Here is a 23,728-nt window from a genome sequence, read left to right as displayed (position 1 = left end):
TTTTGATCTCCTTTTATTCCACCAAATTAAAACCAATGTTCCTGAATTTGAGTGGTCTCTCCTCAGTGGCAATCATTCAGTTATTTTAAAGCTAAGGAAAAAAGCAATTTTCAAGACATTCAGAAAAATGGTACTATTTCTATTTATTTCAAGTGTTCTAGTTAATCTTTTTTGGCTCTAAAATTATAAATGATCTTTCATATAAATGCTGAAGTGATCTCATATTACTTTTGGTTTTGTGGGGCTTTGTTGGGCCACCTGATGTTCAAATGCATGTTTATGGTGTTTCTACCATTAGTTCACATTCTGTTAGCATGATGATGGTTGTTGAGAAGGACTGAAGTGAATAATGGAGTGGTAAGTCTTTACATGTAGCCAAAATGTAATTAATATTCAAAGACTCTTGCAGAGACAGAGGCTTCAATAATTGGTACTAATTTTTCAACTTCTCACTTACATGGAATTTGCTCATGGTATAGATCCTTCCAAGGTCAGTTTCCTTCAGATGAAATTATTTGCTGAAGTCCTTTCAAGTGGAGAACACCTCTGTGGGCTTCCCACCGAGAAAACAAAGGTGTTAGTACAGATGCAATCACACCATAGCTGCTGCTTAGTGTCACTGTTCCATCAGTGAGGGTCTCAATCTGTCTGGTGTCCATTTGTGCCACACATAGTTTTTATTTAGTGTTCTTTGATAGCTTAGAGTCCTGCTCTGTAGGATATCAGTTTTACAGCAGAATATACATTAACTAGTAGCTACACATGTAATCCAAAGACCTGTGATATGTATTCATGGTGGGTATTTCCTGGGATGAGGTGCTTACTTTTGGAAAATGCATATCTTGTGTGTTAAGAGTAGGAGAAACACATCTGAATATGTTTCACATAGTCAATGTCCAGGCAAGCCTCTTCAAAAGTGCATAGATTACTTCTAGACTTGGACATCAGATATTTTTTTTTTTTTAGTGCCCTTGTGGATTATTACTCTGTTCTCAATGCAGAAGCGATGTACTTTTACTGGATATATGTATGTGTGTGTGTGTGTATATATATATTCCACTCCACTGCTAATGACGTTACAGAAAGAAAGAAACTCCTCAAGGAGATACACCAATGTAAGATATCACAGGTGGTATGGCCTGTAATTAAGGCAGCAGTCTGAGAGTCTATAAATCTAAGTATAATTTCCAGTTTTCTCACAGCTATTTCATTTCCTCTGTGACTCGGATTTCTTGGAAAGAGATAACACTTTCTGGCTGTGTTAAGAATGTTGTAGGATATTGTTTCTAACTGGTGGAGAAAATGCAAAGCAGTCTTTGGAGTCATAATTCCTTAACACCTGATTTGTCCAACAGCCATATTTTTTCTATACCCTAGTAAAAATCTGTAAATTAGCATGTGATGTGGGACTACACTGCTATCAGTTTTGCTTGTCACAACAAGATCCAGTGGGCTACTCACAGGTTTCTCAGAGATATTTTCATGATCTCACTGATACTGTTGCTCAGATGCACAACACAACAATTAGCTCCTACACTTATGCCCAGCTGTAGCTCATGTAACAAAGTATCTATTGTACAGCTATCACGGAAAGAAAATGATCATCCATTCTGCTTGGATTTTCCTCTCTGACTTCAAACCATATGTCATTTTGATTTAGAAGAGCAAAAAAATTAAACCAAACAACCCAACTCTGGAATCAACAACTTACATTTTCTGAAGTTAACTGGACACACAGATGGGTTAAAAATTGCCCACTGACAGATCTGCAGATATAATTGCTATGTGAGTAATCCTTCATCTCGAGAAATGATAATGCAATACTGACACAAATGGTTACAATTTAATAAATTATTTCTTACTAGTCAAATACAAGGTCTGTGAAACAGATCATTCATGCCATTCCAGTTAGGTCATTTTCTTGCAAAGAAAAAATGACTTGGGGATCCACAGGCTACTTGAGAAGTATTTCCTGCCATGAATAAAAAGACTGAAGTGGTCCTAGACAGATATAAAAATAAATTAATTTACGTGATACTGGTAAGAGTATTATTTAGGTAGTCAATGTAGATGGAATGCTCAGCCTTTCTTAAAGAAATTATGTATGGCTCTTTGTTGAAACAAGATCATTATGTTGAAAGCATCATGATTTTTAGTGTTGATGTTTTCCAAATAAGACATTCCAAATTTTATTTCAAAATGATGCTTTTTCTTGGAACTTGATGGTTTTAAAATCCCCAAAATGGCATGGATTTTTTTTAAATGAGTTTTGTTTAAAATGCCCAAAATTGATTAATTTTTTTTCTTTGTCTAGAAATAGGAAATCAGTTATTCATGTGTTCCTGTTGCTTGCCTTACCTGTATAGAACTTTTGAAACTCACAGGGCAACCAGATGAGACACAGGAATTATATTGATCCAGGTGATTGAGAGATGAGTCTGTTATATTTGAGAAATTTTCCCCATATGTATTTGTATTTCTGAAGGTTGTTCTTTAAAAAATAAAAACCAAACAAAACCAACAAAAACCAAAACAAACAAAAACAATCATTCTGAGACACAGTATAAAAGATGTTTGTGCTGGATATTATGCTTTGGTTTATCTTCCTTAACAGACAAACCAAAGAGCACCCTTATTTTAAATGTACATATAAACAGACTAACCATTGTCTGTTCCATGTGTTATTGGAAGGAGAGACTGCACCTGATTACACCCGTCATTTAGGAAATACATTTCTTGCTCTTTTCAGACAATTTGATAAATAACTTTTCATATAGCCAAATCCTCTACCCATTGTCACTGTAGGTATTCCATTCCAAAATTTCTAATTATTTCTGGAATCTTGGTAGTTCTTTGACTGCTATAATAGAATGATTTTGACAGGTTATTTGTATCTTTTTTGTATGCTATCATGTTTACTCTTGCTTTTTTAATATGAGTTAGGAAAAGCACTGAAACTACTTCTCTAATACCAATTAATTTGCTGTTTTGCTTGCAGTTTATTTCTCTTTCCCAAGTTTTTAACGCAGTTTCAATATTTTCAATCTATCTGAGTGTAAGTAAGACTTTGAAAACAGTTCTAAGAATTTTAGTTGGTTAATTTTGATACAAGAATGCAAGAAGCCAATAGAGGGAATGTGCTGTTGGTTTGCAGAAGTACTAATTGCTATACTGTTGATAGAACAGGGAAGACAGCCAATTAGTTGCCAGATATTGAAGCCCTGATTTACTCAAAGGCAGAAAGGAGCATTTAATGGCTTATTTTAAATATACTGCTCATCAGTACAGAATAGACATAGTGAAATGAAAATTATTTCATTCAGTCAACCCAATCACTTTGATTTTTCTCTGAATATTATTCTGTCATTACCCCAAAACCAATGATTGAAATATAGGAAAAGGAATGCAAAAACTTACCTTAAAAAAGAAAAAAGTAATTTCTGACTAAACAGTTTTGATAGATACTTTAGGCAGAAAAAAAAAATAGACTTTAATTATTTACCTTTTCTGCAGTAAGCCATTAAGTCAGTCAGATATTACAATGGAGGGGGAGGGAACAGAATAAGCTAATCAGAGAAACTGACTTTATTGGATCTGATGTGCCATCTCTCTGAAGAATGCTGAAAGAAACATTTAAAATAAGAGCTGTTTCTATTAATTTATTTTCCTCTGGGAATACACTGATGACATGCCGTGATGAAGTATATGCCTAATTTGCATTAAAAAATATGACAACTATAAACAAATGCAAATCTTACATTTGTCATAATTTTTGTTTCGGTAAGTAGTAAGCAATGTCTTATGTATATCAGAAGAGTGTTCTTACACTGCAGTTCATAGTTGCAAGCACACCCTATGTAGACGCAGCTTGTAGGTAGCTACCAGTATGCATATTAGTTCAGCTACAGCAACACTGATTGATTGTATCAGGGCAGTGTAAATCTTCCTGCATCTCTGGGTAGAGTAGAGATCCTGGACGCTGAAGCCTGTTATATTGCCATTTATCAGCTACTGACTTGGCAGGTTTCTTTGTTTCACCAGAGGCTTCCAGAGCATGGCAACTGCTGTGGCACCAATGGCCACTGATTTTCCAGGCTTTCTGTGCAGAACTAGGAGTCTGAGATCCCTGAGGGATGAGATTCACAGGAGAGCATCATGAAGGCCTAAGGTAGTAATTCAGAAGCATCCATGAGAAGAAATTATGTTGTTTCCACCTCTATCTTTATGGCCTGGGTAGTGAGACTAAGAGTCCTAGAGAATCAATCAATGTCATTGTTACTCCATTTCTGAAAGTTATTTTATCTATTTCCCTCAAGAAATTCTCAGCTGTATGTGCTCATCAATTATGAGTAATAGCAGTAATGATGAATTACAACCCTTCTCAGATAAGAGGAAGGATTCGAATGTGTAATTCTTGGGCTTTTAAAGAGGTAGAGATTGAATGTTTATATTTAAATATGGTGCAATTTCTGATCATGAAAAGCTATTTCTAACTACCGGTGATAGCTTTCCTATTGTAAAATACTGCAAAAGAGGAACTGAAGGAATAGAAAAATGGAAACTTTTCAGCTGAGCAGAACTGATGGAAAACAAGAAATAAGGTTTCATTTCTAAAAAAATTTTATCAATTCTATTACTGAAATTAATAACCTATAGAGTGATGTAGAAAGATTGCATACTGCAAGTTCTGTAGTGGTTTTCTGTTTTCAATTTCTGTTCTTTAAATACTAACCTTTTTTTCTTTATAATGGTTTGGAGATGTTTTTGCTTGCATGTGTATGCTGAAATTATTATATTCGGTGAGGGGTATTAAAAATTCAGTGTAATTCACAGGTAAGGAGCTGTTTTTATAGCACTAAATATAAATTTATAAAAACCTTTGTCTTCCAAAGTAATTGGTTAAGGAATTGATAAAGTGACTTTTGAGATGCAGCTGTCAATACTTTTGTATTTGACTGTTGAGCCATCTTGCTCCTCTCTGCTAATAAGATCTCAGAGGAGAATGTACTATAATTTTAGAATGTACTGTATCACCCAATGGTTATCCCAGCAGTTATCGAGCCATTTGCACAGTCTTTGTTCCTCGTATTTGTATATTTAAATAGCATGTGAAAGCCTTATGTGGAGGGAAGGAATGAAGGTTTTAGTTCTTTCCTATATTCAGTATAGTCTATAACTTTCTGCTTCTTCAAAATGTTATCTTGACAGGGAGAAGAGGATTTTAAAGATCTTGACCTTTATATGCCTCAGTGCAGGCATTTCATAAAGATTAGTTCTATAAACAAACAGACAGTATGCTCTATAGTTCTACAAACAAACATTCATACAGATTAGTTCTATAAACAAACTAAACAGAGACATTGAAAAAGAAGTGAACTGTATATGTTTGTGATGAAAGTGGAAACAGAATGCAACTGTGTTCTTGGGGTGGAATGTTAAAAGGAGGCAAAAGAGTCAAGAGTGCATTTGTATAGGTATAAAAAGTAGTGAACACCTGAGATTTGACTTCTGTGTGACCTTAAGAAACTATGCACTGGTGATTTTTTTTTCCATCACTTCCATTCAAGAATTTTTGAGAATAAAGTGCAGTAGAATAATTCTCCAAAGCTTCTGTGGTCAATCCTTCTCATTTTGAATAGCTCCTGTTCTTACATTCAGAAGAACTTGTCAAAGCAAAGTCTGGTAACAGAGTACCTCTAGAAGATATGAGACAGCATCATACAGATTGCAACATTAAATGTAATTCCCTATTGGTTATGAAAAAATTCGTTCTGTGATACTTAAATGGATAAGTACAAAACGGCCTTCCAGTACTTAAAGGGGGCCTGCAGTAAAGAAGGGGAGGGACTCTCTATCAGGGAGTATAGTAATAGGACAAGGGGTAACAGCTTTAAAATGAAGGAGTGTATATTTAGGTTAGACATAAGGAAGAAATTCTTTACTGTGAGGGTAGTGCGACACTGGCCCAGAGAAGCTGTGGATGCCCCCTCCGTGGAAGTGTTCAAGGCCAGGTTGGACGGGGCTTTGAGCAACCTGGTCTAGTGGAAGGTGTCCCTGCCCATGGCAGGGGGTTGGAACTAGATGGTCTTTAAGTCCCTTCCAGCACAAACTATTCTATGAAATATAACCAAAGTTGTGCAGGGAAAGAAGCATATACTAAAATATTGATTTACTCATCCCATATTTCAGATGGGATTATATACTGGGAATTCTGTCAGCATTATATATTAAACAAATTTATTAAATTTAATTTAGGCCTCTGAACTTGCAATTCCTTTAGAAATAATTTGAGAACTTGCAATATAATTGGAACTGTAGTGGTAGCCAAAGCCTCAATAAACAGTCATAACCTAATTGTTCATAGCATTAATCATGAATGTGCTTCACACAGTCTACAATTATTGTTTTGTAAAAAGGAAATATGTTCATCAGCTTATCTTAATGCAAGTCTGATGGGATTAAAAAATTCTAAAATATAATGTTAATCATTGCTTGTCAAGGAGATAGCATGTAAAGGATATATAATATGAAAGAGATGGTTATAATTACTGCAGTTACATAAAGTGTTTCACATATTAAAACACATTTGCTCTGTAAATATAAAGTGCTGTAGACTCTGCCATGATTCTGCCACTCTTACTCAAGCTTATTGGTCTGGATGTCCTATTGAAAAAAGTGAGATCAGTTTGGAGCCAGATGCTGGGCACAAATAAGGGTATTATAATCTCAAATATTGATTTAGAATGAGATATTTTTCAGTAATGCCTTCTCCAGAAGTTTAAACCCTGATATCTATAAAATATGGTTTTATTTTCTTTCACAAGTGCTTAAGTTTTTCCCTGCTGACTACAAACTTGCTTCCTCAGATTGTGAAATGGCATCTCACAGTATTATTAAAGTGGTGATTTGGGGTTAGTACACACCCCCACTGGATCTTAAGTTACAACCTAATATTATACTGCTGCAGAAGCCAGGCGGAGTAAGGCTGTGTCTGTACAGCATTTGTCTCTGTTGGAAAACTGTGCACATGATAGAACTAACTCTTGCCACTTAAATCTATATGTGAAAAGGAGTTTATGTGTGGCTGTAAGTCAGACTCAAGCTTGCTTTTTAAAGCAAAATGACTGTGGTCTCAGTACTCACAGCAGAGATTTGAGGCACTTGTGGTTGAAATTAGCTAGATTCTTCCCCCGTTCTTCCCTGCCCACCCCCTGCCTTTGAAAACTCATCAGTGATACTATTTAAGGACTACCAGAGAGGCCAAGGAAGGGGTAACAGAGTTCATAATACTTCCCTTTGACTCATATTAATTAGAGCACCAAAAATGATCTTCAGTGTACCCTTCTGTACTGGGCATTGGCATGTTGATTTTAACCATGACAGGCAGAAAGAAAATTGTATTTCTAGTAACTTGACAAGAAATATCTGTGACTAAATCATAAACCAATGATACATATTCTAGCTTGAAACTAATGTTCAAATTTTAAGTGCTATGTTACAAAAATTATTAAAGTTGTTAGTCTTTCATCTTTCTCTATATTTTCATCAGGGATGGGGGGTAAACGTGGTGTCAAATCTTTAACAGACCAAATTCTCCTCTCTCTAGTCCCTTCTCCCCTTGTATTTGAATGTTTATCTCACTGCTTACACAATTATAAAAAGAGAGAAATAAACAAGCCAAAGCAAAAATAAAATTTAAGGAAAACATCAAGAAGCAGATGCCATCTGCCAATGAACTTGTGACAGTCCTAATTATATTATTACCCCTTCTATATGGTGGTGAAGATCTGTCAGTGGATTCGCATCAGTATTAGTGATGAAGTGCTGATTTTGGTGAATGTTTTTAATGTGTAATACTTGGGCATTTATTAGAGTTACTGCCTGAAAGTGAAAAAGAAGGGAAACTACTTCAGAAGTCTGGGGGATTGGGGGGGGGGGGGGCGGGCCGGGAGGTCTGAGCTCAAATCTATCTTTTAATTTGTCACTTGCAGTCTAGGAAGATGTTTTGGTTTGGGGCACTGTTAGCACCCTGTGGTCTTTCTCCTTTTGCTTAAACTCTTTCAGGACTAAGTGAAATTTAATAGGAGTTCATCTGTAGATACTAGTTTGTGGGGTTTTTTAAGATAAATATATTTTGTAGGGATTCTGGAAAAGGAATTTTACCTAGATAGTCTTCTAAAACATGTGGCTCATTTGCAGGGAGAGTTTGAAATGAACAAACAGCTGAGAAACCTTCAGACTAGACCTGTGTTTGTGCATAAGGAGGAGGAGAGCTCTTTATCTAAACTGAGTTGCTTGTCTCTTGCGATAGGTGTAAAAATTATCAAGTCTGTCAGCTCAGGGCAATTACTGCTTGACTCAGTTGCAGAAAGAAATGTTTTCTTTTGTATTTCAGTTTCCAGTTGTTGCCTGTTTTGCAATAAAAATCCCAGTTCAAAGAAGAAGAGGAAACTAATCCTGACTAAACCATGGCAAAAGAGCTGGAAGAAGTACTTGACAGCAATTATAGCATATCAAGACTATACTTTTCAATTCATATGCAATGACAAAAGACAACTTTTCCTTATTACTTTTAAGTTGTCTTTTAAGTTTAAAACATGGAATAGGCTGCTGTCAACCATCTTTAAAGACTATTTCTTTTAAAGATTTAAGGAAGACATTGCTTTAACCTGAATCCAGGTCAAAAGACCCATAAGAGGAACTTCAGTTTTAAAGGTTTGCCAATTGATTAACCAAGACATTTTTTGTCTGATCTACATAATATTTGAGGGAATTTTCTATCAGTGTAATATGCTGATGCCACATATTACCTGAACACTAGTCAGTAACCTTGTGTCTTACAGACTTCATCATCTAGAATAACCATGATGATAATCACAAGCACACCATTCCAAAGAAAGTAGAAAGCTCTTTACGCTAGAATTCACCAGTTGCTTTGCTTAACATTGCAATTGTTAAGGTTTTTCAAAGATGATATAATGTATTGCTATATGATACTATCTATGTGCTTCTATTTGACTTGATATTGTAATCTTAGTTTTTTCATGTATGGAAAACACAGTTTAGCAGAGAACATAGTTAAATTCACCAACAAAATTTTGGAGTATTTCTTAGCCTTTTGGCCTTCAAAAGGCCAATGAGATGTTTGGATTGAACAGTCATTCCTGAAAAAAGCCAATAAATTGTGCCTACTTTCCTGTCATAGCTTTTTTCTTTTGAGGGTATGAATTAAGTTCACAAGTACAAAAGTCTAGTATAGTTATCTCAGGGCAGTTTATGACTTAAATATGTCTAAGGTGACTTTCTTTTCCTTCCTCTTTTCATTAAACAAGCTGACAGGAAAATTATTTGTCTGAAATTATTTGTCTGACGTCCAATCGATATATATGAAAAGGCAGAGATGTATGATGGTTTTGCTATAATTTGCCTTATAAACACTAGCTTATCAAGTGATGCTCTGTAATCGCTGCTTCTCCAGGAGCACAGCTACCTTTTGGCTGTGGTTATATGACACAAAGTTGTCCACCTTCCATGCTTGCAGTGGAGTGGTATCTGGGAGAATCTGTCCTCCTTCTAACGAAAAGTAAAAAAAGAAAACTCATTTCTAGGAGTGACATTTTGTTCTGCCAACCTGCATGAAAGTTCTGCTGTCTACAAGTTAGAAACAAACTCTTTTTTAAGGCAATCTTAACTAAAAGGCCTGCAGGTGATGTTGAAATGTGAATAGTAAGACTTGCCAGGAAATTCTATGGAAAAACAAACTAATGCTTAGATTAAAAAAAGAATAATCAAGATGTATTTTTAAATTGCATTATCAGTAGTCTTAAAACATGGAGACAGTGTTGCTTTTGGTATTTGTCAGTTAATTTACTCTTAAAACAGGTTTATATTTTTGTATTTTTAAATGCTAGCTAAGTAATTGCGGGTTACCCTGACTATTACTTCTATGTTACATGCTGACTAATTGGATAGCCTGTATGTATTTTGGAAACTTTGGTCAATGTCTATGAGGTTGCTGATGCTTCTAGTTGCTCTTCTGAGGAAAGGCTATCCTGGTTATTGTATACTTTGAGTCACTCTTCAAGGATTTTTTAGTTGTGAGACTAATCTAATTTTAATATTGTCACACAAAAATTAAAAGAAACGTCTAAATAAATAACATGTTAGTTCATTTGACTTTTTTGTATATTTTGTTCCCAGCTTTTACTAAAGCAGTTATACTGGGAAGAAATCCAAACTTCACATGCTTCAGAAAGAAGAGTGAAAGCTGTGAGCTGTTAAAGTTCTAGAAGACAGACATTTTAATTAGATGCTATTAATCAGTAAGTTAAGCAATACTGCACTTCAGTATGGTATTTAAATGACTTTTTCCCCAGGTTTATACAACTATCAACCTTTTTTAAAAATTGTAATAAACTGTGATACAGACCAGGTTTCCATCTGTTTTTTCCTGAGGAACCTGAATTTTTACATGCAAGTTATGAGACCCTGAGCATTTCTTGGCAATATCATATACTCAAGTAACATTTTTTCATTTTGCATCTATTTTATTTAGTGGAAATAATTACACATCTCAGAAATGCTAATGAGGATATCAATAAAAGGATAGATTCTTAGCTACAATTTTAGCCTGCTGGTGTAGTTCAGGTCAGACCTATCATTTGAGGGAAGCTTAATATCACACTTGTAAGAACTAAGTTCAGGATCTGAATCCCCATTTTGAGAAGGTCCCTTAATGAAAATCCTTGAGGGCAGCTGTCTCTCTGAATGCCCGGATGAAGAACAGTTTATGTTTTCAAATATTTCTTGGTCAATTGATACAGACAAAAGGGAAAAGAAAAGAGGAAAGGAATTGATAGGAAGGTTTTTCATTGCTTACTATAAAACGTCAATGTACCATGTAGGGATTTTTTTTTTCATTTATTTATTTTTAGCAAAGACTTTCAAAAGTATATTGCAGGAAAATTCTTTCAATGAGTTTAAGTGTATTTCATGCATTTTCACAGACCATCTGGATGATGACTTCATTGTAAAGGAAGTGAGCTCATTACTAGTGATTTCTGTAAGCAGCAAGTCTGATTTTAGCAAAAGCATCATGGATTTTGGAAAATGTATTCTGAAAATATAACTAAAGCAAAAAAATCAAGACTCAGTAATTAGAACAAATATCAAAAAAATGAAAACATTTTGGAATGCCAAAGGTAACCTTACAGAAAGTCTTCCTCTATATGGAAAGTCAATTCTTAATCCAGTCCAAGTCCTCTGTCATAATTTCTCTCAATTGTAACAATATACAGTGAGGTTTACTATTTAAGAAAGTACAGAAAAAATTAAATTAAACATGCAGAAACACTTTCTGTAAGTTAAAGTACAACAAATGAATGCAGAGATGAATTAATGGCAACAAAATAAACAAGTCTAGTGGGGTTTTTTCCTCTGGAAAAGATGAGGAACAATGATTTATTTCTGCTTTTTTAGTTTCAAATGTAGTTGACAAATTAAAAGGTGGAATTTCTGGTAATTCTTCTAAAACAAAACATACAATTTAAATTACTCTCTGCTTCATGTTCTGTTCTTCTGTTACCTGTGGTAATGGAGGGCTAGGGAATTGTGTATGCTTGCTCTCTTACCATGACTGCTAAAGATCCCATCCTTTCTCCTCAAAGACTGGATTTATTGAGGGGCTTTTGATCATACAGACAAAAATAGAATTGAGAATGACTGTGTGCTGTGTAAATACATCATGAATCTGCATAATGGAATTTAGCATTTTTTAATTTTTCTCACTGAGAAAGAAATTTTTAGCAAGTTGCTTCACATACATCTGTCAGTTAAAGCTGTGTGGATGTAAGACTTTTGGGGTGATACCTAACTTTTTTCTGTCTGTGGTAAAAAAAGAAAGTATTGTTTTGGTTCACAAACAGGATTTTCAACTTGGATGTCTATTCTTTAATAATGTTAGTTAAGTTTTGTCATTTACTGTAATTTTAAAAGTTTGGTTTTCAAAATATATTTTTGATTTTGCTTCTTTTAACCCAGGCATCAACAAAAAGAAAGAAGTTCAACAAATACTTTTGGCTGAATTCAAACATCAGCTCTCAGCTAGTGAACTTTCTCAAAAAGTTCCTAGTGGGTATATGTGGGTTCCTGCTGAATTATGCATAAGTGTGGACCTTGGGATAAATATTTAGTTGTGATCTATAGGTGATGAGTTGTCCTGAATAGAAAAGATTTTAAACTAATTAGTTGAAAATCTGTTCAGTTCATGGCTGAAGGTGATTTTTTTGCATCTCTACATCTGCCTCTGCTTGATTTCACAGCATATATTGACTGGAAATTTCAGTCGGCTTTAATACAGGAAATTTACTTAAATTTGTGTCAGGGATTTGAAAAATAGTTGGCATTAATTAGACTCCTGATATTCAGAAAGAGGTGAATCAATGGCAAGGAAGGAAAAGGCCTGTGTAAAGCTGTACTCATAGCAGGTCAAGCATTGTTTAGTTCTCCTTACCACAAGAATGTCAGTCAGTCATAAGGCTCTTTCAAATGAAGAATGTGTTTTAAACCACAAAATGAATGATAAAGGGCATTATTAATAATTGCGACTTTATTGAGTCTGGCTGAGATGGAATTAGTTTTCCCCATAGCAGCCCCCATAGTGCTGTGCATTGTATTGATAGCTAGGAAGGTGTTGATAACACACCAGTGTTTTGGCTACTGCTGAGTGGTGCTCGCACAGCATCAAGGCTGTCTCTCCGACTTTCCCCCTCACCTGTAGGCTGGGGGTGGGCAAGATCTTGGGAGGGGACATAGCCAGGACAGTTGACCCAAACTGACCAAAAGGATATTCCATACCATATAATGTCTGCTCAGCAATAAAAGATAAGAGAAAGGAGCGGGGGGCATTCATTATTACGACGTTTGTTGTTTGGAGCAATCACTACGTGTACTGAAGCCTTATTTCCTGGGAAGTGACTGGACATTGCCTGCTGATGGGAGTAGAGAATAAATCTTTTGTTTTCCTTTACTTCCATGCACAGCCTTTGCTTTTGCTTTATTAAATTGTCTTTATCTTGACCCATGAGTTTTTCTCCATCTTATTTTCTACCCACTCTATCCTGCTGAGGAAGAGAGTGATAGAGCGGCTTTGGTGGGCACCTGGCATCCAGCCAAGGTCAACCCATTACCGCAACATTAGTGGTGTCTTATAAGAAGAAGGAAAGGCAGTCACTGAGAAGTGCGGTAGCGGTGAGTATATGCAGCGCAGTATATGTAGTATTGAAACGGTTTTCGGAAGAGTAAGGTGTCTGATTTCCCAGAACAAAACATGAAAAGGGGATCATTGAGATTCAGTGTTACTTTGGGTGTGGTAGAAAATGTTTTAAGTAAAGCATAAGGACTTAGGTAGACCATTCTCAAGAACGTGACATAACTTGAGTTTCAGTTATATCTGCCATAGCTTCACCTTGCTATATCTTAACATGTTAGTACAGTTCCCTGGGCTTATATTGCTTGTCTTGAGGATAATTCTAGTATCTCAAAATTGGTGAGGGTGGGGGTGCCTGGTTTTTTATTGAACAGTAATTATTTGCATACTCATCTTCAGTTTCATATTAAACTAATTGTCATCTGAAAATATGGCACTGTATTTTATAATGTATACATCCAGGTGGGCCCAAAAAAGCAATAAAATGCATATATACTACCTGAGGAAGTTACTTTCTTGGCCCTTAGTGTGCACACTCTGCTTGCTTATGAACAGTTCTCAGCTTTACAGAAGGAAGAATATAGCCTTGTCACTGAATCAGGTGGCATAGTTCTTGTTCCTGGGTCTGCCTCAAACTGTGAATATAGCAGCCTTCTAGGCTTCTAATTCAAGGGGGCCTTACAGAAAAGATGGCGAGAGACTCTCTATCAGGGAGTGCAATGATAGGATGAGGGGTAACGGCTTTAAACTGAAAGAGGAAGAAATTCTTTACTGTGAGGGTGGTGAGACACTGGAACAGGTTGCCCAGAGAAGCTGTGGCTGTCCCCTCCCTGGGAGGGTTCAAGGCCAGGTTGGACGGGGCTTTGAGAACCTGGTCTAGTGGAAGATGTCCCTGCCCATGGCAGGGGGGTTGGAACTAGGTGATCTTTAAGGTCCCTTCCAACCCAAACCATTCTATGTTTCCATGATAATATTTACTATCTCCATATGCAAGAATTGATCTTCTTTTTTTATCTCTGGTAGGGGTCTTACAGGCTAAATCTAAATTTGCTGGGAGTTGTGACAGCTCATGTATTCTTTCTCTGCAGGATACGCATCATGGAATAGTGCTTCTAGTATGAGTGACTATGGTATTGCACACTGTTGATTCATACATAGCTAAATTTCTTTTTACAGGTTATTCAGTCTTCTTTGTGCAATAGCCACAAAGCCAGCTTCTAGAGCTAGGTTAGGTTGAGTTCATGAAAAGAGAATAAAAAGTTAAATAACTGCTATTAATAGATTTGTTCCATAGCACATCGTATTTGTTTTATTGTGATGGTATGTGATAAATGACACATGGTTATAATATGTCCTAGAATGAAGAAAAAAAGAGGGGGAGGGAAAAATCTTATGTTAATTACAGCTGTTGGAACCATATCATTTTGTATTTCTGGGCTTTCTAAAACTGTACCTATGCAACTGTAATTTTGCATTAACTTCGTGGAGCTGTTTAGTTCCTGTATATACCATGTTAGTAACACTTGTTACAGTAACACTTTAGTTTGAGCTTTTCCAAGAGATCAGCTTGGACACGTGCATTAATTGTAGAAGACCCACTGGTACTAGAGGCTATCGGAATGCCATTCTTGATACAAGTTTGTGTGAATTAATGTATTTAAGCACTGAAACAAACACCTTACCACTGTTAGTAGACATTTTTTCAGATAATCTTGTTCCATAGCAGTTCCTTTTTATACCAGCAGATAGTTCAGTTACTGTGAAGCCTTTTTTCTGGTTGAGTTATGTTTCTGACATGCTTGCTCATTCAGTGTTTGGCTCTGATTAATGGTCAGTTAAATGAATAACATTAGAACCAGTGGCATTTGGTGATAAGTAGTTAGACTAAATAGAAGATGTACTGTGCATCCCTTGGCTACAGAGTTATGATTAGATTCAGCTCAGCCTGCGGAATGCTACTGAGAGTATTGCTGCTCTGCTGTAGTTGTAGAGCAATACATATCAAAACAGCATGTGTTGCTGCTTATCTTGCATTGTACACTGTGGCATTCTAAATACACTGGACATACCAAATAGTATGGTCTTTTCTTCCTTTTTTTTTTTGTGGACTTATTAAAGTGGGAAAGGGGATACTCTGAGTCTTTCTGCCCACCAAGCCACTGGAGTCCTTGCAGCAAGTGTTAAAAGCTATAGATTTAAAAAAAATAAAATATTCTTACTTATTTTTGTGAAGTTTTTGTTCAAGTCTTCAGACAATTTACTTTTCAGAGTTCATATGCAGTTATCCTTCTGCTGAAATAACAATGCCACTGGGTAACCTCATGATGTAATTTAAAACAATCTCTTTCCCCACACACTATATTTTTACTCCGCAATGCATATGTTGGAAATTCAGAGGCTGCATTTTTAATATTTCAAATGGATGAAAAAGATGGGGTATGTACTACTCTAATGTTCCATAAAGCACAGGATTTAGGAATTAATTATTGATTGAGAAAATGCACATATTTAAGATAAAGCACAGTATCTTGATTTCAAATAACCAAAAAGAAATGAGTGATATTAAAGTTGTCATAAGCAGAGGTGGATTGTTCTAACTGTTAGCTGTATAATAAACCTTTTCTGCTAGGATATAACTGCCAACAGCAAGGGCCAGGTTGAAATTTAAAGTGATATCTAGTAAAATGCCTAGATACCAGCAAGAGTTAATCTGAAGAGCACTGAGCATTTTTTCTTCTTGCAAATTATTTGACTCAGTAAACATTATTTTATTAACAATAAACAAATAACATAAGGGCTAATTCCTTAAGTATAACAATAATGATTTTGCAGTCCTGTTTGGCAAGGCAACAGCTAGGCCTGCTGATTATTTCCCACTCCTGAACTAAAACCTTCCTTACTTTGGGGAACTGTGGAATCTTGCGATTCAACAAGGCCCAATTCATGTTGCCAGAGCTTTGGTGCTGTGACGTGGGGTTTCTGCCACTCTGCCAGACATTGCTGTTTCTTGGTCCACTTGCTATACTGCTTCATTCTTCTGCTCACCACCACTACTGGTCTTCTCATCTTTTAGCTGCCCTGCCTCACCACTGTGTATTTTGGTAGCAATTTCTGTTGTTTCAGCTTTTAAGAGCACTACCATGCCCTTAATGTATGCAGAATACTGGTAATCATCTTCTACCACTTCATGGGCACTTAAAAAAATCTTGTGCCAGTTTTTTCCTTGCAGTCTGACACAGAAGCCATGATCTTAATGTGAAGAGTCAGCCCAGGCCTAGTTAGTCTATGAAAATCTGGAAATTATGTGTAATGCAGTTAAAAAGCTGTATTTTACAGTTTTGGGGTTTTTTTACTTTGATATGCAATTCCTTTTACAGAAATTCTTCTCAAACATATGTAAAATAAGTACATTTCAGAGGTTCCCATCTGTCCCTCTGATTTCCTCTTCTCTCCAGGAAATGCTCTTCCTTTGTCTACCTCCTACCCAGTATGGGATTTCTTTTTGTTGAGGTATGGGGGAATGCATCACTGCTATAGGAATAGAACTCATTTCTATGTTAGCAACAGGTTCCTTTCACTTTTATCTCATGTGAATGATAAGCAAACAATACTCTAAAGATCCAACTACAGTACAATATGAATGTACCCTTTTAAATTTTTTAAGGAGCATATTCTTCTCCTCTGTTTTTCTGTTGTTCTGGTTTGGATGTGAGCAGGCAGTCAAATAACAAAATTCTTTTTCTCCCAACCAATGCTATTTGTATAAAGCCATTCCTGAAGAGAGAAGCAATTTAGTTCATATTTCTTCTGCAGACCATCATGTGGCTGTAGCAGCAATCTGGTAAGGACAAGGTCTCATATTCGCTCCAAATAACATTTCCATACCACTTACTGAGGACTACACGGTCCTTGAAAAGAAAACCTGTATATGCTACTGGCATGTGAAGGTTAATAAAATAGTAGGAATTTGAATGCTTTCCACCAGAAAACCGGAGTGAATTTTGGATTGTTTTTTTTCTGTAGTAGTTTGATACTGAAACAATAATAAATAATTTATTTATATATTTATAAAGAAATTATTTATTATTGCTTGAAAATGTATTGTTCAGGATTTCCTTGACAAGGTTTTTATTTTTCCCAGTTGCATAAGTAAGATTTGATTACAGTTGTGTCTGTAATGCTAAGGAAAAGCCTTTTATACTCCCTCAGACCTTGACAGTTATGTAATAAATAATTAAAAGTACTGTAAATCTTACTGCTTTCCAAGCTGTTGCTAGGTAGAATAGCAAAAAAAATAAAACCAGTAGGTATTTTTGATCCCATTTCCATTGATATAAAATCAATTAAATTGCTTTCCTATAAATTAGGCTTGTGAAGTTGTAGAATTAGTGGGCTACTCTGAGAAGCTTGGGAAAAGTAGAACAGACTTGTGATAAATACATTTCAGATTCTGATACAAGTTTTATTGACTCTTGAGGAAAAATATATTTCCAGCAACTTATCCTCAGACCTCCTCCTATTTCTCATAGAGCTCATAGAAATTGAAGATAAGAATCAACCTCAATAGATGACCAAAGTTGTATTCATCATCTCTTTGAGGCACGGTATCATTTCTTTCTTGACTGTTTATGGATTCCACAGTTCCCTGGATTGTCTATCCCATTGTTTCACTAATACTGTTAGAAAAATATTCTTATTTTCTATCTGAAAAGCCATAACATATATATATACTCGCACACATTTTTTACTACTTGGATAGTCCTATTTGATATGAAGGCAATTACTTTCATGTGAGGCATGTGCAGTTTTCGTTTTCTCCCTCCATAACAAATCAGCAAAGAAAATTAAGTCATGCTTTTATTGAATTAAAGTTTTCATACTTTTTACTGGAAATTAATATAAACATGCAAAATGACAAAAAGCATTTGTAGAAAGCAAGCAGTTCCTTTCCTAGTATGAAAGGAGAAAGTGATTTGATAAAACAGCTTTTTTCTCAAGGACTAGTCTGTACTAGTCCCTGATTTGACTCTTGAACTAATTTTAGATTTAAAAATATTCTCCTACATGTCTTCTAAAGGTTTCAAAATACAAAATTTGCAAACAGGATGAGAACTCCACCAAGCGTAGATACTCCAGGAGAAGCTGAGATGCTTACTGTCAAAAGTAAAAAAGAAATCCTATTTTGTGCATTTTATTAAATCACCTCTGTGTTCAAGATCATTTAACCAGTATTTTAGCAGACATGCTGCACCTTGCATTCCTGTCTGTGAGAATAAGGAAAAATAAGGAAGAAAATATTTTGTCTGTACTCAAATGGAAATTCACCTCCCAAAACAACAGAATGTGGTGGCAGTTTGAACTGATAATCTGTTACACTTATTAATCAAAATAATATGAAGTCCAGCTCCGCAGCACAAGATGGCAAACCTGTATACAGCTGTGCATTAGGGAAAATCAGAAATGATGTGAAAGAGACTACAGATTGCTTCAGACAGATTTTTTGCCCTCTGTCTTGGGCAGTTGCATTCTGACTCCCATATCAGGAAGCATAAAAGGTTATTGTGTAGAAGATTGTGTGGCAAGAAGGTGGAAGATGTCTGACTCAATGTTTTTATTGAGCTGATGATCTTTATTTCCCCTTCTTACACTTTTTTTTTTTTTTTTTTGAAGCTGATATGTGACTGCATTCATTTTGAATTTGTATTCCTCTATCTATCCTTGCTAAGAAATACAATCATTCCCTGCCGTGGGACTTCAACTCTGTATTGAAATATTGCTCTAGGGTAAGATTAGGTATCTGTTCTCCCCATGAGAACTTTCATGAGAGGGAATGGGCTCTGAGTTTACATGTGATGTGCACAGACAATGTTGTACTAGATTCTGGATGGAGTATTTATGGGTAGTAGACAAAATTCCTAATCTACTTTAAAAAAATGGCAGAATTATCCAAAATAATAAGATACTTATTTGTAGGTTCATGTATTAAAATAAAATTATTTAGTAAAGCATTTAGCACATGGAGAATTCTTATTTCCTATTACAAAAGTTACTGGATTAAAGGATGCTTGAATGCTTGAATTAAAGTGTGTGCATAAATATTTTTGCGAATTAGTCTTGAGTTGGTGTGCCTGTGAAGTCTTGCCTGAGTAAACTAATAGCAGTGAGTATAAACAGTAAATAATTCAGGTTTGTACACAGTTCTTCCCCACAGACACTGAGTGGCTTATGTTCTTTATCCACTTAGTTTCCTGTGTTAAGATGTCAAGCAATTGCTTAAATTCCTTTAACTTATATGACAAAGCCAATCTTTTTTACCATGCCTATTGAATTATAAATAGTGTTCATCTGAATTATAAAAACAAACACCCAGAACAAAACCCAAAAGACCCTAAAACCAGAACCTGTTGCAATGTGTTTTCTTGTTGATAATTTTAAGCAAGGTCCCCTATCCATTGCATGTGAAAGTAGTGCAGAACTCCTTTTGCATGTTCAAATTGATTTACAGCTGATATGTTTTGCCAACAAGACCTCTGTTCTCTTTATAATTATCATACCTGACAACTGTACCAATATGGCTGATCCAGAGCCATTATTCTGCTATTACACATTTGTACTGAGTATACAGAATGTTTTTTTTTATTTTCTTGTCTCACCTAATCTTCTTCCTTTTGTGCTGTTGGCAGAACAAGAGGGTCTATTCTTCTTCTTCTGTATCTGTATTTAACATAAGCATAAGATGCTTTAACAGAGGTGGTTTTGAACTGTCAGTTATCACAAGTTGTCAAGCATAAAACTTAAAACCTTTAGGGCTAGTTATAGAGTGTATTGTTTCCTAGGAGACAGTAACATCCTTGAGTGGGGCTAAAAAAGCCTTACAGAGCATCTGATATTTGGCCAAGCCAGTACTTTATCTGAATGGCTATAATATCTTACTTTACCATTTTTTAATCTGAATATCTATGGAGAAGCATGTTGAGACGGTGTATTAAAACCCTTACAGTAACATAATGCTAAGCAATGTAGAGATGTCAACTCCAAAACCGTCATAGTATTTTAAGAATAAAGAAATCTAGCATATTTTCAAAATGTTGCTTACATTGAGTACTGAGTTAAAAATCAGTGTAATAACTCTTTAATCGCAAAGGTTAGACAGCACTGTATGAATTAAACAGTGCTTTTAAGGGTTCCCACACAATGGCGTATTCTGATGGGATTTTTGGGCCCAGGTTGAAGATGTCATTCTCGTGCTTTTGGGTTCTTCCCCTCTTTTCCCCACTCCTTGAAAAATCAAAATCCAAGTAAATAAGCTAAAACATCTGATTTTCTGTAGTTTCTGGGCTTCTTTATGCTGTAATTGTAAACCAGCCTCAGAGAGGGTTACATTCAAGTCTTAGTGGAGGGTTGGTTTTATCCATGACATTTGGGTGAGTCCCCTTTTAAACCCTAAGAGGCCAGAAATTCACCATTGGGCTTTTTTACTCTCTCTGTTCTCTACAATACTTTATAGCCCTGATGCACCTTCTGAATTGCTATTTTGCCTTGAGGCAGAACAAACAGTATAGGAGGGCTTATATCTATCTATCTATCAGTGGGTTTAAAGTAGCCTTCTGTAGCCAGTAATGGGACATTGAACTCCTTCATGTTCTTTTTCACCAGAATTTTACTCATTGCATTGTGAATTTTCCCTTTCTCACCCTGGCATTTTAGGTGAACTTTTGTATAGTCCAGCTCCAAACCAGTGTCCAGTGATGGCAATTTCCACCAGTCATCTAGGAAAGCAAATCAGTGACAGAAAAGAGTTTTAATGTGCTTATGATATTTGTGATGCTGAGGAGACTCATACATGGCAATTTTCTGTACAAAGGGAACCCTTCAGACCTACTGATTATCCAAAAGTTTTATTTCATTTTTTTTCAATACTTATCTTCTAAGCTCTCTATTTCTCTCCTCCCAAGGTCACTCATAAGAAATAATCTTTCTTTACCTGAGGTCTTTCAGAGAAATTAGCCACCTGCTTTCAGCTGGATCTGGTAGATGACCACCTGATCCCTAGCTAATCAGAAGGAGCTGCAGGGTGAGAGAGCAAGCAAACAAGCAAGCTGGGAGAAGTATTCACGGGATTCATAAAATCCCACAAGCTTCAATTAATACTATACATGTATATTTTAATACAATGTTAGGAAAGAGTCATGCTTCACAACTTCTGGTGCACCTCATGGCCCAATTTACTGTATAAGTGCAAAAGCAATTTATAGACTGCAGTTGGTCAAATACTTCTGCAGCATGGTATGAGAAAGTTCAGCCCATTCCTGAGTTGCTCTAGATAACAACCATGATATCTATTCATTTGGTTTCTGCATAGTGATAAGTGCTCCATATTCAGGAAGAATGGAAGGCTACTTTAGAAGTACTTGTCTTCAGTTTCACTAACAGGGGACAATATGAAGAAACTGTAGTACTATGAAAAACATTAATGTCCTGAAGAGCCAGATGGACTCCTTTAAGAAAAGAAAAGCAAAGAATCCATCTTTCTTTGTAAAGGGTTAATAGCTGGAATATACAGAAAATTATATTGTCAAAACATCAATTAGCAATAGTATGTCTTATCAGATAGGTCATTTATTCTGAAATTTCCATTATATTAGTAACTACTTGGGTAAATCTCTTATTAAAAGCAAATTAAAATAGTTATCTTGGGTCTATTTAGAATATGTGCTGAAAGAAAGGGGCTAAAATTTATATGTCTTGTGGGTTGAATGACATTAGCTTATTGTTACTGTATTATGAAACAGATTTGATATACTTGTACTACTGAATTTTGAGTAGTACTCTGACTCATGAGCTGCCTATTTAATATTATAATTCCTTCCCATATTTAGTATGAAGTCATAAAGACTCACATAGAAGCTTAGTCTCAGTTTTTGTATTCTATTAGTATGTTATGTGCATTTAGGGATGCTTGAAAATAAAAATGACAAGATACATGTTAGTAATGAAGTAGCATAACAAAGACTGTTTTGCAATGCAAACCAACCATTTTCCCTTGTAACATGAATTATTTTCATTAAGATTTTAAATGAAATTCCAACTATATGCACAAATTTGGGAATAAAAACCAAATCTGTAAAAAAATTCTAAAATTGAGTAACTACAACATCTTTAATTGCATATTCTATGTTTTTAATGTTTTGTGCACATGCGCTATGAAATAGAACATTGACAGAGGCTTATAGGCTTTCAGGATATCACTGGATGTTTCTTGCAGCTTGCAGTTGCTTTCCTCTTCATTTGCTCCTGCAGCTGCTCATGATTAGCTGAGGATCAGGTGGCCTTGGTCACTTAACAAATCCAGCTGGGAAGTTGATTAATTTCTCTAAAAGGGCTCAGGTAAAAGGAGATCTTTTCTTATGATTAGGCCCAGAGGGAGAAGGACAGAGAGGTTATAAGCTGATCAATTAGGTGTGAAAGAAAATGTATCTTATTGAGAACCTGAGTATGCACGAAAGGTTCAGAAACTCTGAAGAGTTCATATTCTATGAGAAGAATAAAAATAGTTGAGAAGTGAAGACTTTTATGTTCTGGTTTTCTTTGAACTGTTTTTGTTTGTTCTCTGCTCTCTGACTGGAAGAGATAGAGGTATAGTTGCCTGAGGTAGATACTGAACAAGCCAAGTGACTGATGATGAGAACTAACTTGAGAATAAGAAGCTGGAATAGAAGGTTTGTGCTTTGCCAGGGAACTAACAGATGACATATTTTGGGAACCAAGGTGACCAGTTTCTGAAACCAAAATCAGCAGTGCTGAGATATTAGAAGCATCTGGCTGGTCCCTTGGAGCCTTAAAGGAGCCTAGAGTAAAACATTTGGTTTCATTACTATTTGTTCTGGAAAGTTGGGCACCCTAAACTTCAATGCTAAAGTTGCTTTTGGAAAAGGTGAGTCGGGGGGAGGGGTGCTCTGACTACTAAAATGTAGAGTAAATAAGTAATCAGGTTCAATCAAAATTAGTATTCCTGGAACTGATCCATTTGTTCATAATTTTACTATGAAGGCTTGATTTTGATGCAAAAAAAGGTCTTGGCTTAATTTACAATTCAAATTTTTACATATAAAGTGGCTTTAAGGTGATTGTGTCTCTGGAAAGAAGGAAACCTAGATGAATTGGATTAATTCAGAGGGTCTTCTGAGTTCCTTTATTTGCACCTACTTTGTATTTTTATATTGGAAGTAAGAGGAGTGTTGCTAAAGGCATTATGAGAAATTCCCTAGAGATCTTCCAGACACAGTGTACTAATTGAAGTTCAGTCTTAACATTTTTGTCTTTGTAGTCCATTTTGTGCTGTCAGGTTTGAGGTGAATAATTGGATTTGTTTCATTGCAGGGAAAGGTGAACATGGAAAGCCGTACCCTCTTACAGAGGAAGACCATGATGATTCTGCTTATAGGGAAAATGGCTTCAACATATTTGTTAGCAACAATATAGCACTGGAACGATCCCTGCCAGACATCCGACATCCTAAGT

The 23,728-nt window shown here is 35.7% G+C and overlaps 1 protein-coding gene across 3 annotated transcripts in view; it reads left to right on the top strand.

The window, feature by feature from the left end:
* Nucleotides 1-23,728, top strand: part of GALNTL6 (polypeptide N-acetylgalactosaminyltransferase like 6) — a 508,624-nt gene that overhangs the window by 185,233 nt on the left and 299,663 nt on the right. For all 3 annotated transcript variants that reach the window (XM_074866466.1, XM_074866464.1, XM_074866465.1), the window contains exon 3: nt 23,588-23,726. In XM_074866466.1, coding sequence (XP_074722567.1) covers nt 23,588-23,726 — 139 coding nt within the window. The remainder of the gene's footprint in view (nt 1-23,587; nt 23,727-23,728) is intronic.

The sequence above is a fragment of the Strix uralensis genome, chromosome 4 (assembly GCF_047716275.1).
Source record: "Strix uralensis isolate ZFMK-TIS-50842 chromosome 4, bStrUra1, whole genome shotgun sequence".
NCBI lineage: Eukaryota > Metazoa > Chordata > Aves > Strigiformes > Strigidae > Strix > Strix uralensis.
Note: the sequence above shows the minus strand (reverse complement) of the source record. Positions and strands in the feature narration are given on the sequence as shown.